The sequence below is a fragment of the Oncorhynchus keta genome, chromosome 28 (assembly GCF_023373465.1).
Source record: "Oncorhynchus keta strain PuntledgeMale-10-30-2019 chromosome 28, Oket_V2, whole genome shotgun sequence".
In the NCBI taxonomy this organism is placed as follows: Eukaryota; Metazoa; Chordata; class Actinopteri; order Salmoniformes; family Salmonidae; genus Oncorhynchus; species Oncorhynchus keta.
The window spans coordinates 58,713,967-58,731,447 of record NC_068448.1 but is presented as its reverse complement, the minus strand read 5'-3'; the positions used below and the strand labels follow the sequence as shown (position 1 = coordinate 58,731,447).

At 40.8% G+C, this 17,481-nt stretch overlaps 2 protein-coding genes across 3 annotated transcripts; both read left to right on the top strand.

Moving 5' to 3' along the window:
- Positions 1-3,936: 3,936 nt before the first annotated feature.
- On the top strand, positions 3,937-12,482 carry LOC118361607 (putative ferric-chelate reductase 1). 2 transcript variants are annotated; one of them, XM_035741670.2, is made up of 16 exons: positions 3,937-4,095; positions 4,536-4,719; positions 4,903-5,036; positions 6,370-6,464; positions 6,622-6,781; positions 6,951-7,145; positions 7,400-7,501; positions 7,721-7,865; positions 9,233-9,340; positions 9,463-9,575; positions 10,968-11,054; positions 11,257-11,348; positions 11,445-11,503; positions 11,629-11,766; positions 11,991-12,016; positions 12,131-12,482. In XM_035741670.2, the coding sequence occupies exons 2-16, from the start codon at positions 4,536-4,538 to the stop codon at positions 12,218-12,220; spliced, it is 1,728 nt and encodes a 575-aa protein (XP_035597563.1). In that variant the 5' UTR covers positions 3,937-4,095; the 3' UTR covers positions 12,221-12,482. The 2 variants fall into 2 exon arrangements, with proteins under 2 accessions (XP_035597563.1, XP_035597562.1); XM_035741669.2 differs by having other exon boundaries at positions 6,367-6,464.
- Positions 12,483-12,603: 121 nt separating this feature from the next.
- On the top strand, positions 12,604-17,318 carry eif1b (eukaryotic translation initiation factor 1B). Its single transcript, XM_035741671.2, has 4 exons — positions 12,604-12,818; positions 13,362-13,525; positions 14,162-14,263; positions 15,018-17,318. Exons 1-4 carry the CDS (start codon positions 12,788-12,790, stop codon positions 15,060-15,062), a joined length of 342 nt encoding a protein of 113 aa, XP_035597564.1. The 5' UTR covers positions 12,604-12,787; the 3' UTR covers positions 15,063-17,318.
- Positions 17,319-17,481: the final 163 nt, after the last annotated feature.

The window sequence follows — 17,481 nt, the reverse complement described above, 5'->3', positions numbered from 1 at the left end:
GTTCGATCTGTTTCAAGTCCGGGCTCTGGCTGGGCCACTCAAGGACATTCAGAGACTTGTCCCAAAGACACTCCTGCATTGTCTTGGCTATGTGCTTAGGGTCATTGTCCTGTTGAAGGTGAACCTTCGCCCCAGTCTGAGGTCCTGAGTGCTCTGGAGCAGGTTTTCATAAAGGATCTCTCTATATTTTGCTCCATTCATCTTTGCCTCGAACCTGACTAGTCTCCCAGTCCCTGCCGCTGAAAAACATCCCCACAGCATGATCCTGCCACCACCATGCTTCACCCTAGGAATGGTGCCAGGTTTCCTCCAGATGTGACGCTTGGCATTCAGTCAGTCCAATGAAGTTCAATCTTGGTTTCATCAGACCAGAGAATCTTGTTTCTCATGGTCTGAGCGTGTTTTGGTGCCTATTGGCAAACTCGAAGCGGGCTGTCATCTGCCTTTTTACTGAGGGGCTTCTGTCTGGCCACTCGACCATAAGGGCCTGATTGTGGGAGTGCTGCAGAGATAGTTGTCCTTCTGGAACGTTCTCCCATTTCCACAGAGGAACTCTAGAGCTCTGTCAGAGTGACCGAGTTCTTGGTCACCTCCCTGACCAAGGCCCTTCTCCGCCGATTGCTCAGTTTGGCCAGGCAGCCAGCTCTAGGAAGAGTCTTGGTGCTTCCAAACTGTACTTGGGGGGCCTTCAATACTGCAGAAATGTTCTGGTACCCTTCCCCAGATCTGTGCCTCGACACAATCTTGTCTCTGCGCTCTACGGACAATTTCTTCGACCTCGTGGCTTGGTTTTTGCTCAGACATGCACTGTCAACTGTGGGACCTTATATAGATATGAGTGTACGTTTCCAATCAATTTAATTTACAACAGGTGGACTCCAAGTTGTTGTAGAAACATCTCAAGGATGATCAATGGAAACAGGATGCACCTGAGCTCAATTTGAGTCTTACAGCAAAGGGTCAGAATACTTACATAAGGTATTGTTTTTTATTTAATACTTAGGCACACATTTATAAAAGTATGTTTTTGCCTTGTCATGGGGTATTGTGTGTAGATTTAAGGTCATGTTTGTATTTAAACAATTTTAGGATAAGGCTGTAGCATAACAAAATGTGGAAAAGTCAAGGGGTCTGAATACTTTGACGGCACTGTATGTCCTAGGGAGAGATTCAATTGCATACTCCTCACGCCCTCTCCTCACCTCCTCAAAACCCATTGGATGAGAACGCAAGAGGTCCCTCCCCTCATGGATTTTGAGAAAGATCAGAGGGGACACAAGAAGTAGGCAATTTAGATTCTCCCCAGTCTTGTTCACCAGACACTTCCTTTTGAATTGTGTCCAGGACAGCATCCATGTAAGTCTGCAGCGCAGAGTGAGGAGTAGCCTTCCACCTAGTGAAATAACATCACTTACCAATGGTAACATAGGCCTGCTATTGGAAGTTGGTATAAAGTGAACAATAATGTTATTTCAACTATTTATTCTCAATGCCCTTTAGTGTTATATGAGCTGATAGTAGATACATTTAAATGTAAGCTTTAACAAATACTGTATATAAATATGTAACATGTCCATCTAAAAAGTTAAGTATTGTATATATTTTAAATTCTTTTGACTGTATTCTTGTAATAAAGTCCTTCTGAAGCTCTTTAAGTTGGGATGATGTCATGTAGGCTAGCTTTGAAGGAGAGGCTCCTTCACTAGAGACATCATTGGACTCTTTAAATGTGTATGAAAGTTATTCATTTAGAGCAAGTATATTTTGTATTCATTCATCAACATTCAAATCCTTCCATAAACAGTGCTTACTTACACTGCTCAAAAAAAGGGAACACTAAAATAACACATCCTACATCTGAATGAAATATTCTTAAATACTTTTTTCTTTACATAGTTGAATGTGCTGACAACAAAATCTCACAAATGATCAATGGAAATCAAATCATGGAGGTCTGGATTTGGAGTCACACTCAAAATTAAAGTGGAAAACCACACAACAGGCTGATCCAACTTTGATGTAATGTCCTTAAAACAAGTCAAAATGAGGCTCAGTAGTGTGTGTGGCCTCCACGTGCCTGTATGACCTCCCTACAACGCCTGGGCATGCTCCTGATGAGGTGGCGGATGGTCTCCTGAGGGATCTCCTCCCAGACCTGGACTAAAGCATCCGCCAACTCCTGGACAGTCTGTGGTGCAACGTGGTGTTGGTGGATGGAGCAAGACATGATGTCCCAGATGTGCCTAATTGGATTCAGGTCTGGGGAACGGGCGGGCCAGTCCATAGCATCAATGCCTTCCTCTTGCAGGAACTGCTGACACACTCCAGCCACATGAGGTCTAGCATTTTCTTGCATTAGGAGGAACTCGGAGCCAACTGCACCAGCATATGGTCTCACAAGGGATCTGAGGATCTTATCTCGGTACCTAATGGCAGTCAGGCTACCTCTGGCGAGCACATGGAGGGCTGTGCGGCCCCATGAAATGCCACCCCACACCACCCACCGCCAAACCGGTCATGCTGGAGGATGTTGCAGGCAGCAGAACGTTCTCCACGGCGTCTCCAGACTCTGTCACATGTGCTCAGTGTCAACCATGCTTTCATCGGTGAAGAGCACAGGGCGAATTTGCCAATCTTGGTGTTCTCTGGCAAATGCCAAACGTCCTGCACGGTGTTGGGCTGTAAGCACAACCCCCACCTGTGGATATCGGGCCCTCATACCACCCTCATGGAGTCTGTTTCTGACCGTTTGAGCTGACACATGCACATTTGTGGCCTGCTGGAGGTCATTTTGCAGGCCTCCGGCAGTGCTCCTCCTTGCACAAAGGTGGAGGTAGCAGTCCTGCTGCTGGGTTGTTGCCCTCCTATGGCCTCCTCCACATCTCCTGATGTACTGGCCTGTCTCCTGGTAGCACCTCCATGCTCTGGACACTACGCTGACAGACACAGCAAACCTTCTTGCCACAGCTCGCATTGATGTTCCATCCTGGATGAGCTGCACTACCTGAGCCACTTGTGTGGGTTGTAGACTCCATCTCATGCTACCACTAGAGTGAAAGCACCGCCAGCATTCAAAAGTGACCAAAACATCAGCCAGGAAGCATAGGAACTTCTGTGGTCACCACCTGCAGAACCACTTCTTTATTGGGGGTGTCTTGCTAATTGCCTATAATTTCCACCTGTTGTCTATACCATTTGCACAACAGCATGTGAAATTAATTGTCAATCAGTGTTGCTTCCTAAGTGGACAGTTTGATTTCACAGAAGTGTGATTGACTTGGAGTTACATTGTGTTGTTTAAGTGTCCCCTTTATTTTTTTGAGCAGTGTATAACTACCAACAGTTAAATTAAAATACATTTCCAGTTAAAATGTCACTGTTAAAATTTTGTATATAACTCATACCCAAATAAAGTTGTTGACTTGTCCTATTGTTGTATTTGTGGCAAAAGCATACATTAGAGAAAAAACACTTATAAAACCACACCTCAATCCAAACAGTTTTAAAACTGCTTGCTATTTCCTCAAATAACATGTCATATTGGCTGAGCTGGCTGATCAGCGGTTCACTCACATCTATATTTTTAATGATGGTATAATTCCATGCCATTCTGTTGTTGGGGTACGCCTACACCATTCCAACAGAGAAAAGCTGCGTTTTAACATAATTACCATTTTCTGGAAGAAAAACTATTTCACTCATATTGTAATTAATTATAGGTAATATATTTCATAGAAATCTGGAAAAAATGGACAGTTACTTTAAGTATTTAAATTGTATTCATTTTTATTGGCTTAAATTTGCATGGTAGGTAACACTTCAGGTGTGCCTGATTATTTAATTGCTCAAGCCAGATAGAGCAACAATGGTGTTTTCAGATTGTTCTATATCAGGGCTCTCCAACCTTCTTCCTGGAGAGCTACCATGCAGTACGTTTTTGCTCCAACCCTAATCTACCGCACCTGATTCTAATAATGACCTGGTTGATCAGATGAATCAGGTTATTTACAACTGGGGTTGGAGTGAAAACCTACAGAAGGGTAACTTTCCAGGGACAGGGTTGGAGACTCCCTGTGCAGTGTGTCTGTCTGAAAGGCGAGCTTTTGTTTTATCACCTAATACCAATCTATTTTGCGCAATTAAGTATTTCTATTAACTTGCATCCTCAGTTTACTTGTATTACATAATTAATGTCCTTTACCCAGATGTATAGTAGCAACTGTTGTCTTCTATAAGATGTAGTGTTTATGTAGGAAATAAATGTTTATGAAACGAACTGTTCTGAGCCAGAACTAGCTGTATTTTTGTGTTGTAAAAACACTTTGTTCTCACAGGGTTAAGTGCTTAAGGCAACGGCCGTACTTGTCACACTAGTATCCAGAAGGGAGGTAGTCTCTGTCTTAACGTTAACCTCCTACAAGGCACTAAACTAGAGATTCTGCCTTCACCCAAACTCCCTAACTTGTCGACTCTGGTACACCACGCTCTCCATCAGTGGCCTGTTTTTAATTATTTTTCTGTTTCATTTAATCTAGATGGATCGATACATATTGATCATTGCGTGTGTTCTGCGGGCCGTGCGGTGCTACAGCTCCGGAGAGGTGACTGAGGCGTGTGACGATATGGCACCGCAACACTTCGTAACAGCACAGCAGAGCCCTGCGCCATTCTCTGTCACCGCTGACCGGTCCAGCTTCAAGGAGGGCGACGAAATCACAGGTGAGAAGTAATGTCATATTTTTCATGCAGTGATCTTGAACACTCCCCACTATAGTTTTTATTAATGTTATGGTTTGGCTGTTGCGGGGTTTCTTTTAAAAGTAGATATGGACTGAATCTCTGTCTCCATTTTCTATGGTGATGCAACTGGTGTCTTAAATCAACTACACACTGTGTTAACAGTCTGGCTCCTGGCAGATTCCACTCCATTCATTGGGTTTATGTTACAAGCCAGAGCAGTTAATGGAAACAGTCCTCTGGGAGTCTTCACTGTAACAGGTGGAGAGGCCCAGCTCCTCACCTGCAATGGACAACCTGTGAGTCTTTTCCCATAGATTGTCTAATTTAATTATGTCTTCCCACATAGCCTATAGCCTGTTTTGCTGTTATGATAGCTACAGTATTACATAACATTGAAAGGGTAGTTTTTTTAAACATCTTATAGCCCTAAATGTATTTGAGATGTAAAACACTCTATTTACAAAGTGATCAAATATCCTGTTCCCACATGGCTCTTCCTGCTACCCCAAACCCACTAGCCTACATTATGTAGTTTGCTCATGAAATATGTTTTGGGCCATTTGACCCCAGGAAGGCCATTTTTTTGGGGGCGCATCTGATTGGCCTGGAAATTTTCACATAGGAACTTAATTTGGGAGGATGTATTTATTACAATCTTTTGGAGGGAAAATCATTATGCTTCCTGTAATACCCTTACATCGGTGAACCATACATGATGCAGCTATCTTGGTGTCATTATACTCCTAATAGTGATCTAAATATGGATTATGTCAAGATTCAAATTTATTCAATATGAAAAAGATTAACTTAAAATAATCTGAATATCAAGTACCCTTTTAATATATAAATTAGATTTAAAAAAAAAAAAATTCTCTTGAAATTGCTCAATTTCCAGTGGGCTCTTTCTTTTGAAGATGATGCCAGTTTTATAGATATAAATTGACATTGGTTGTTAAACACAGCCCTCCTTTAAGATCGCACATTCAGCAAATCACTAGCAGAGGGAGTTCCCTTCTAACCAGTGCTTCCATTAACTGTTGGTGGTGCTCATAATTTAGAGGTTGCACCACAAGTCTGAGGTGTGTGTGGAGACCAGGTCAAACTCTTGAGACCTAGTAGTAGCACGACCTTTAAACAATGTTTATTTTTTTAATAAAAAAAATAACTCGAGGCTTATTGAATTCCAGTAAGCCTAAATCTGAGCTCTTGTTCATCCACGTTGGTGAAAGATGGACAAAGAATGGGAGCCGGGCAAGTTGAACCTGCTGTGGTTGTCCCATGGAAAGTGTGCTCTTTTCTTTAGACATGCATCTTTTGGTATATATATTTAATGTTAAATATATTCATGTTAATGTAAAAAAAAAATGACACCATGTCTATGTAATGTACGATTCATAGGGTCTTACAGGAGGCATGTATAGGTCTAAAATGGCCACTTTCATCATGGTTTGAGACAAATGTAAAAATAATATAAAACATCCTTTCTAGAAAGTTTTCTGGTAATTCTCACATAGAAAATCTGCGATACCAGACATCATTTTTAGGCCTTCCTGGTGTGGAATCACCCTGCTGCGTCGGAATAAAGCCTAACTAAATGTTCATGGATCATTTTGTTCCTGTACCCAGAAGTCTGCAGTTTCTCACACATCAGCATCAGCTAAATTATCCATCCAGGGAACATGGAGGGCCCCCACATCATATGGCTTTAACTCTATCCAATTCAGGTGATTCATCCATCCTGTAGCTCCTGAACCAGAATGTTCAGTACTTATACCCTCAGATCAATGACTGGAGAACCACCATTGAACATGATTTTTAGTGTAATACCGAGTCTGGGAAAACAGCCCTTGATGCTATTACATTAACAATTTGTTCTGCCAGTGCATCCTTTGTAATAGATTTCTCCACCTTCTGGGTTGGCGTGACAAGTTATCCAGTCACGTTCAGTGGCACTGCTGCAACACCAGCTAACAGCACATCCATACCCATCACCTCGACCACCTCCGCCTCATCTACAGCAGTATTTCCATCGCAATCCTCAGTATGTATGGTGTTGGATAATAGTATTTGAAACATCTGTCTTAATGTATCACAAGTAACTGACTCTCTGACAATATTGCCATATTAGATTTTCAAACATATATATTTCTAAGCACTTTACATCAGTTGTCCCAAGTGCTTTACAGTAAGATTGATTTTGTTTGCAACAGTTGTCCATCTCGAGTGCTGGATGTGGCAGCAGTAAGGTCTGTTTCAGGCAACCTCTGAACTGTGACCCTGGGGTCAGCCCAGACTGTTACTTCCTATCTGCTATGACCTCTATCAGGGATACAGCCATCCATTTGGAAATGACCGGCCCTTCAGATGGCTACATCGCCATCGGCTTCTCAGATGACCAGATGATGGTAATGCTCACTGCCTTCAACCTGCCCTCATCTAGCCTGTTACTCCTAATGGTCAAACATGTTTGGCATGACAATGCCCATTAGGAGTTGGCAAGACTGGGCTAGCAGATCTGTAACCAGGCTATCCCTTAAACAATTTTCAAACTAAACTTGTTCCTTTTTAATTTATATAAAAGTAACTGGACTGAATGTCACTACAATTTGAATGAGCAAATTCAACAGATGTGACTGTGTTCCTCTCATCTTCCCATAAGGGAAATGATGAGATCTTTATTTGTGGCCGGGACAGTAACGGGATCATCCAATTGCAACATGCCTATTCAACAGGAAGAAGGCGGCCGGACATAGTTCCTCTGGTATTGCACTCCTCTCACGCTCGCTTGTTATTATGAAATGAGTAGCGTAGGTGTTTACATAAAGCTTAATAGGGTTGGGGTCCATTCCAATGATTGGGACTGAAATTTCAGTTTACTTCCTGACTTGACTGAATCTAAATGGAATTGACCACAACCCTGATGCTTAATAAATCCTAAAACAATCTGTATTGATGCAAATGTTTCTTTGTCATTTTGTAGGGAAATGTTTCTGATGTTAAATCTTCAATGAAGGATGATATCATTAGCTGTTCCTTCACGACTAGGAACCCCATCTCAATTCCGCGATCGGTACGGTCCAGTTCCCCCTACTACCTCATGTTTGCTCACGGACCAACCAGTAATGGTAGGGTATGAGGGAAGAGGACATGGTTGTATCCCTCTTCCATTTGATTTTCAGATTATTTTAACTGAGATTTGTTATCTAACAAGGAATATGAAATAGTTGGTTCCAACAATGAGTGCTGATTGGCTGAAAGCCGTGGTATATCAGGCTGTATACCACGGGTATGACTATTTTCACTTCTAATTACATTGGTAACCAGTTTATAATAGCAATAAGGTGCTTTGCGAATATGTCCAATATATCAAGGCTAAGGGCTATCCAAGCTTTGTCGTGCAGAAGACCAGCCTTTAGCCCTGTACAGTACATTCGGAAAGTATTCAGACCCCTTCCATCACATTTTGTAACGTTACAGCCTAATTCTAAAATGTATTGAATTATTTTTCCTTATCAATCTACACACTAACTCATAATAACAGAGCGAAAACAGGTTTTTAGAAATGTTAGAAAATGTATTAAGTAAAAAACATAAGTATTCAGACCCTTTGCTATGAGACTTGAAATTGAGCTCTGGTGCATCCTGTTTCTATTGCTCATCCTTGATGTTTTTGCAACTTGACTGGAGGCCACTTGTGGTAAATTCAGTTGATTGGACATGATTTAGAAAGCAACACTTGTCTATATAAAGTCCCACAGTTGACAGTGCATGTTGGTGCAAAACCCAAACCATGAGTTCGAAGGAATTGTCCGAGCTCCTAGACAGGATTGTGTCGAGACACAGATCTGGGGAAGGGTACTAAAACAAGTCTGCAGCACTGAAGGCCCCCAAGAACAGTGGTTGCCATCATTCTGAAATGAAAGACGCTTGGAACCACCAAGATTCTTCCTAGAGCTGGCCGCCCGGCCAAAACTGAGCAATCGGGGGAGAAGGGCCTTGGTCAGGGAGGTGACCAAGGTCCCTATGATCACTCTGACAGCTCTAGAGTTCCTCTGTAGAAATGGGAGAACCTTCCAGAAGGACAACCATCTCTGCAGCACTCCACCAATCAGGCCTTTATGGTAGCGTGACCAGACGGAAGCCACTCTTCAGTAAAAGGCAGATAACAGACCACTTGGAGTTTGCCAAAACGCACCTAAAAGACTCAGGCCATGAGAAACAAGATTCTCTGGTGTGATGAAACCAAGATGGAACTCTTTGGACTGAATGCCAAGTGTCACATTGGGGGAATTAATACATTTTAGAGTAAGGCTGGAACCTGAGTCAAGGTGTCTGAATACTTTCCCGAAGGCACATGTACCACAACCCCTTAAGGCCTTATTGCTTAATTATAATATTTTGGGCGTGGTACCGATGACGTCAAGCCAACATACGACACACATGAATGCTGAACTAAGGTTATCCTATTTCTCTTTTTGGTTGACTTTTACAGGGGAAATTGGGCATCATACAAGCACCTTCCTCAGTGACACTAAGATGGATATTTCAAGACCTCAGGGCATCACCAATGCAATCCAGCCTCCTATTATCAAAGCACATGGTAATGTTACTGTTGTCCTATTGAGCAGACTTTGCATGCATAACCTCAAACGTTATTGTAATATACTGATTATAACTACAGATACTAGTGTATTGATGACTGGTTATCCTGTTGTGCTTCAGGTGCCCTGATGTTGATAGCATGGATGACCACAGGTAGTCTAGGAATGATCACAGCCAGGTATCTCAAAGATGTGGCCAATGGGGAGGAATGTTTGCACAATGTTTGGTTTCTGGTGAGTTTCTGTTACACTAACATACAGTATAACTGCGTTCGATTGTAATCTCCTGCCTTAGATTGAAATGTCTCCACCCCACTGCTATCGAATTGGTACCTTTTACTATAGCATGATTGGCTAAGTGTGTCAAGCGGGCTGTCATGTGTGTTTGCGAGACCGAGATCCTGGAACTCCCAGTCGCAGACATCTGAAGCTCTATTAAGCCAGCATATTGACATCTATCACATTGGCACATCTAGATAACGGTTTCTTTGCCTATGGGTCAGGATGTGGGCCCTAGGCATGTGAGGTGTCGTAGTTATGAGAATACATCTATAATCAAACACTTTGTTTTTAAGGCGAGGCACCACACCCTGGTGGGGGGCAGGATAGGATAAAGGAGGCAATTGAGACATGGATTGTGTGCCATTCAGGAGGTGAATGGGTAAGGCAAGTGCCTTTGAACAGGGTATGGTAGTAGATTTCAGGTGCATAGGTGTGTCAAGAACTGTTACACTGCTGGGTTTTTCACGCTCAACAGTTTCCCGTGTGTATCAAGAATGAGCCACCATCCAGACAACTATGGGAAGCATTGTAGTCAACATGGGCCAGCATCCCTGTGGAACACTTTCAACACTTTGTAAGAGTCTGATGAACTGGGGCCGTTTTGAGACAAAAAGCACAACTCCATATTAGGAAGGTGTTCCTAATGTTTGGTATACTTGGTGTAACTTAATCTTTCAATGCAAAATACTAAACACATGTACGTGAAGTGCATTTTTAAAAATTAAAATGTTATCTAGAATTTAAAAAATTGCCACATCAGTATATTCTCAATGTGTACAAAGATGATCTCATATAACCACACTTTGAATGACGATAGATGAGAAATTAGTAGAACAGTCCAACTTTTGGGAAAATGGCAATTAAAGACAACTCTGCCGAATTTAGCCAATCAATCACATGTGTGTATGTACATGTATGTGTATATATATATATGTATATATATATATGTATATATTATATATATCCATTACTACGTAGATATTAGTTTGTAACGTTCTCTATGTAATGGGCTTTTAGATTGTGATTTAATGTAGTGAGCTTTGAAATTATAGATGTCAATTTGAATGTGGTTCAAATTCATAACATTGACAGTATGATAAAACAGAGTTTGCATCAAGTTTGATTTTGTTTTCTAATATTAAAGGACCAATGCAAAATGTAATTTCACCCTGTCTTGCCTTAATTTGGCTTGTTGGAAGACTATTTGCATCACGGGAGGATGGTACATTTCTCATTGGAGTTGATAAAGTTTAAGAACTCCTGGTCTAGATTGTATTAGGTGGAAAGTTCTTAGTACTAAATAATGATGCCACATTATGTCCTCTTGGCTTTTATGTTCATCAGGTACACGTGTTTCTTATGACACTAACTGTTGCTGCCACCATCATTGCCTTCATTTTGTCCTTCTCACATGTTAGAGGCTGGAGTGGGGTATGTAATCAAACCTTTTTATTGCGCCTATACATTTTATTATTAAAACAAACGTCAGTCTTAATAGCCAATTTCTTCTGAATGAAGTTGACTAATGCTGGCTAGCCTACAGTTTTATTACTCAAACAAACCTACTTCATTATGGAAGGCTCAGATAATTGAAATGGTTACGAGACACTTTATGAGGCCAGTGTGTTCATAGGGAGCCCATCCTGTGTTGGGCGGGGTCGTGGTGATTCTGGCCTTCTTCCAGCCGATCGTTGCCATGTTCCGATGTGGACCTCACCATCGCTGGTAAGGGATCTATAATCATACCTCCGGTATGGGCATTTGCGTATGTGTAATTGTCTATAAACAATGTGCCATATTTTATCAATGTGTTTTTCACAGGCGATTCCTCTTTAATTGGTCGCATGCTTTAAATGCAGTGGCGATAAAAGTTTTAGCTGGTAAGGAATTGTGATCAATATATTTTTATTTGCGTCGTACAAAGTGTTTATTTTCTCAGTCAGTGTTTGTCAGATGTTTGTTGCTCTATGGACATGTTAGTAATTGTGTTCACATTTTCTTCCAGTGGTGGCCATATTCACTGGGTTGTCGTTGATTGACAGCTCTGAGGATAAGTGGCTTCTGAAGGTGATGGGTGGTTTTGTTGGATGGGAGGCAACACTGTACATCCTGCTAGATGTTCACATGCGCTGCAAGTGTAGTGGTGAGCGAAAACAAATATACATTTTCATTTAGTTAAATTCCGTTTAATGCTATCCACAATACTAGGTTGCTCAATAAAAAAATATGACTCTTGGCCTTTGTCTAAAGCTCTGATGGACGATAGGCGACGCATAAGCTTGAATCTACAAACTAATACCAGCAACAGTGTACAGGTTTCACTTTTCTTTAAAAATACTACATAAACTATAACTTCTTTTTTTCTAGATAACAAAGAGGGTGCTTCTGAATCGGTAAGCTGAATCCCACCATTGAATCACATTTTCAATATACTTACTGTATTAGTGATTTGTAAAGTGATACATTAACTATTCTGTTGTGATTTTACTTTTCATTTCTCCCCACAGGCATGCAAGGCTTTGTTACTACTGGTCCTGTTTTTCCTAGGAAATATTCCATTTTTGGTAGCACTACTTGTTGGAATTGCCATGTCATGAAGAGCTGCAGAGCAATGGACAGATATTCTATAATATAGCTCACTTTGACTGTATATTTGAGAATTTTATAACGTTATGCTCTGAGAATCATACCGAAAATGGTTGATACCTTGTTTACACTGGATGATAAAACTGTATTTTAAATTGACTTCAACCATGATGTTTAGATTACATTACATGTATATCATTATTAATACTGTCAGTGACTTATAATAAAGTAATTGTTCAAAATGTGTAATAAACAATTGTGCAAACTAATGCATTTCCTATTTATCTTCACCAAAGTTACTGGTTAGGCAACGTCCCTCCAAGGTGGATGGCAGTATTGAGTCCAAAGATTCATTGTGGTGGATGTCTTGCTAGCACCAACGATGAAGTCGAACAAAAGCTAACGGATTCGAATACTTTTTTTGTTCGAAGCCATTTTGTCAAGGATACGAGGCGTGCGCTGAGGTTGTTTTTGTCCTTTTTATTTGAGCTACTTTGTTAAATAATACTCGTATAAATAGGCACGGCATTACATCGTCGAGATATTTCATCTCCACAAAGTTATCGTCCTAATATCGCATGTCCTCTATTCAGAACCTCCAATCTTTTGGTAAGTTAAAGCGCAAATTCTAGCCAGCTAGAAAGGCTAACGTTAATTGACAGTAGCAAGTAACGTTAGCAAATGTACATTAGACCATTCTTGACTTCATGGTACAATTTAGCCACGGCTGTTTTGAAAAACAGCTTAATGAAATACGATGGCCCGGCTAAATTATTGTAAGCTAGTTGTATAGTTAAAAGCTGGCGCTAACGTTAGCTGGCCAAATTCCCATGGCAACTGCTGAACTGTTAGCTAAGGTCTGTCATTAACTTACGCGTTAACGTTGGTTAGGGATGTTATCCATGTTTAAGCTTCTATCGTGTTGGGTGTCTAAACGGGGCAAGACGACAAGTCACCTAGTGAACGTTGAATCCAAGCTAGCTAACCATCTAATAGATTACAGTAGCCAGCCAGGACGAGAGTGGTATTTCTAGGTAAAAAAAAATGTTTAGAGCTATTAACAGTGCATATTTGATATGACACCCGCCACCGAATTTAGCCTTCCATGAGTAGCTAAATAAACGCGTAGGATCCCCCCCCTTCGCTTTTCAGATCCCTTTGCTGATGCAACCAAGGGTGACGATTTACTCCCGGCGGGGACAGAAGATAAAATCCACATAAGGATACAGCAACGAAACGGACGCAAGACCCTAACCACTGTTCAAGGGATCGCGGCCGATTACGACAAGAAGAAGCTTGTGAAGGCCTTCAAGAAGGTGATGCGGTCTAGACGTATTCAAGTTGTATTTTTTTATGTACAAGAACCTTAACTTGCAAGCCCTAGCCTAGTGAAATATTCAACATTAAAGTCTAAGAAAACAAACGAGGAAGCTATATACACTGTCAGTACCAAATGTGCAGAGATACTGGAGTATTGAGGTATGTGTAGGCAGGGATTAGCTTCAGGACTTTTTGTTTACATCCATTTGTGATGACAAGCAACACTCAAAGTGCATGATGCTGAACCGCTTTAGCCTATGGCTATTACCCTTTGCAGAGTGGGAAATCTATTTGCAGCATCAATAGGTCCGTTTATTATCACTGGGGAATTTACTGGGGTCCCCACACACACACACACACGAGGATGTAGCTAGCTAGTGCTTGAAAGGGGCTTTGGGCTTGTCCTGCACTGAATGCTAATGGGAAGGTTACTTGGCCACATGCCCCTCTCAACCTCTTCTTGTGTCTTCTATTATTTAACTAGTCATGTTTTCAGATGTCTCTAATTGGAATGTGTTACAAAACGAATACCTAAGACTGTGTGTATTTACTATTTCAACTTTTCATGCCAGTGTCAGCTAATTTACACAAAGCTAATCATGTGATTTACTGGGGTTGTCTCTGCCTGACAGAAATTTGCCTGCAATGGTACTGTGATTGAACACCCTGAGTACGGTGAGGTCATCCAGCTGCAGGGAGACCAGAGAAAAAACATCTGCCAGTTCCTCATGGAGGTAAGCTTCTTTCAGATGTGTGGTTGTTTTACCTACACTTGTTGAATGCACTGATTGTAAGTCTCTCTGGAAAAGTAAATGCCTTCAAGTAATCAGATGTTAGATACTTTGCTGCATTTCACACAACTTGGTCACACACATACTCTATAGTACTTAAGCATAGTCTAAAATGAATACTTAACAGAAAACCAATAGAAAAACCAAACTGTAGTTGAGCATTATCAAAGTTGTGACAATGTTTTGATTCTGAGGTAGAACTTCACCTAGAAATAATCTGGTAGCCTCTTAAAAAAACAGGGTTGTCAGTGGTACAGAAACTTAATGCTGGAATCCTTAAAGGGGTAATTCACTCAAATGATAAAATCATTAATTGGTTTTCTTACCCTGTAAGCAGTCTACGGACAAGGTATGACAGCAATCCAAGATTTGGTTTATTTTCCCTGGCACTGTTTCCACCTGCTAAAGTTTTAGCATTTGTGACACAAATCCCACTCAAGTCATAGGACCGAAATTACAATTTTTCGTGTATCATTGTCCAAATCATCTGGAAGTATCGTAAAATCTGTTTGTGAAACTCGGTCATGTATAGATGTTTTTACCATGATGTTTGAAAACTACTAATATTGGCTTTTTTCCCCACATACTCTTGGCTCTGTAGTCACATCGACTGTAACCTACTGGCTGTTGTTTGTATTGTTAGTGTGTCCTGTGGTCTTACTGTTACTGTGTTGCCTAATTTGTCTACCCCCCCCAGATCGGCATTGTCAGGGAGGAGCAGTTGAAGGTCCACGGATTTTAAAGTAATGCTGTTGCTTCAAGACCAGGACCTCATCAGCTTTTAGACTTTTCTGTTATGTATTGACCAATAAAGTTCAGCCGCATGTCTGATGTAAAACTCTGAGGCAATAAAAACACAATGTCACATTTTTTAAAGCGCATAACACAATCTCGCCTCTTATTCACACCTTATCCTCCATCTCTGATCTGATTATAGAAACATGTACAATTGTTGAAAATGTAAATGAACTCCCAATGTCCTGTATGTATGCAACATTACCTTCAGCACACCCAAGCATGCAGTGTTTGCCCATTGTGCCCTGTAACAGATGGGTATTGGGTCTGACAGGAGTCCAGTGTTGGACTGTAACCTGGCTGATGTTTTTCTTAACATCACTGCCCAGTGAAACATCTGCATGTAAAATGGTGCTGTCAGGAAGCGGTCTTATCAGAGGTACAAAATTCCACTGAGCCACTTCCTGTCATCTATGCAATATCCTAGATTATCAGACCTTCTGCACAGCTGTAGAGTAATGGATGGATACTCTTGGTCATGTTATTAGTCAGAGCTTGATGTGTTGTCTGCTTTTTCTGGATACCCTGGTTAAACCAGATTAAACACTGCAGCGTTAACCAGCCTATATTGGGGAGTCTGCAGCAGAACAGAAGGGCCCTAGCTGCACTGTTAATTTCTACAAATCCCACACGGAGCTAGAGCCACAGGGTAATCAGATTCTGTGTTCGGTGTACGAACAAGCAAAGGAAAAGTGAGTGACTCAATCGATGCCTCCCTGATGTCTCTTCCATGGACAAACCTAACAAGTGCATTGCGTTCATATTTGGCCAAAAAATGTAATCCGTTTAAACTGTATGATATGAGGGAGATGATTGTGTTTTTTTGCCTCAAAGAAAATACGTATCTAAACTATCACTCTCCCAAGATGGAGAACTATGCACAGGTGATCATCTGAATAGGGACCAAGTTGTATCGATTTGGTGATGGGAAGTTAGTGGTAGTGATTGGCGTTTCAGGTCTTTTCAGTGAGCCTGCTTATTTGGCTCTGTTCATCTAAAAGAGCATTTCAATTGGCTCCCAAATGGCTCTTTGTTCAGTAGCGCTTAAAACTAACTCAAACTGATAAAATGGCTAATCTACAAAGTTGCATAATGTGTGTGGACCTGAAAATGTCTCCTCACTGTTGCTCCTGCAGTGAGGAATTACAATCTTCAGAGGATGTTTATATAATTTATCTGCAGATAATTGTCTGTAACTCTAAAAGCAGTAGCAACAGTATGCCAAATGAATGGCTTTTTCACAAATGTGATTCACCAAAAAGCCGGTCGTTTACGAACGACCCATCACTTGTTACTTGGTAGTTGTTCAAGACAAATCACTAGCATACTTTGATACTATTGGAATTGGTCATAGCTTGGAACCAAACTGAAATGTTATGTTTGCCTTTTGTTTTACTTCACAACAGAATGTGAGCAGTTTATTTTGGGTTATCAGGCTACCTTTTTTTTTTGGGGGTTTGATGTCTGACGTTCAGGATTACAGGATAAAATCCCAGGGCATTTGATCACCTTTCTCATCTTAATCTCTAGTGCCTAATCTCAATTCTGTCAGTGAAATCACATTATGAAGTTAGTTAGCTTGATGCCAAAGACTCCGGTGAGCTATAGCCAGGCTATGCTGCATGCAATTTATGGAGAAAGTATGGTCACGTGTAATTACCGATTGAACGGTCTATCAATTATGCCCTCTTTTTCTTGTCAAACTATAAATGTAACATCTTGGCAACCTATTCCCTATTAGAGAATAGGGCTGTTAGAATGTGTCATTTTGTTACTACAGACTACAATTCAATATAATGTGTTTTATTATAGTCTAATTATGGATCTCAGAGATTTGTTGCTAAATGTTTTTTGTTGTAAAAATGCAGTAAGTGCAGTTTGTTTTATGTATATTTGATATGGAAAACCATGCCCTATATATGTAACAAATCCTTCCTTCCTTGCATGACAAAATACTTTGTATTTCCCTTTTATTCATTTAATTTATATCAATGACCCTGAACAGTTTTTAATAGCATGTTCTCTATATTAACCTTAATACTATAATACAATCAGGTTACAATCTATGTTTGAGTTGCATTAGCCCTATTTCCTCTCATATCTACAATTGACCGTGTGACTTGTTATGAGCATACTGTATATGACCCAATGATAATATCTTCTAATGACAAATGTAATTGCACAATACATTGTTTGAATTTGCCATGTTTGTTTGTCAGCACAGTAGTAGCCCAACACGAGTCCTAGGTCAAAGCTCTGTGCTGGAAAACCTTGATAGTGCCTGGGTGAAATTGTCCCTTCTGTTTCTCATGTGAATTTCCTTTATTTTTTGGCTTCGGACCAGCGTAACTTCTCACTTAAAATAT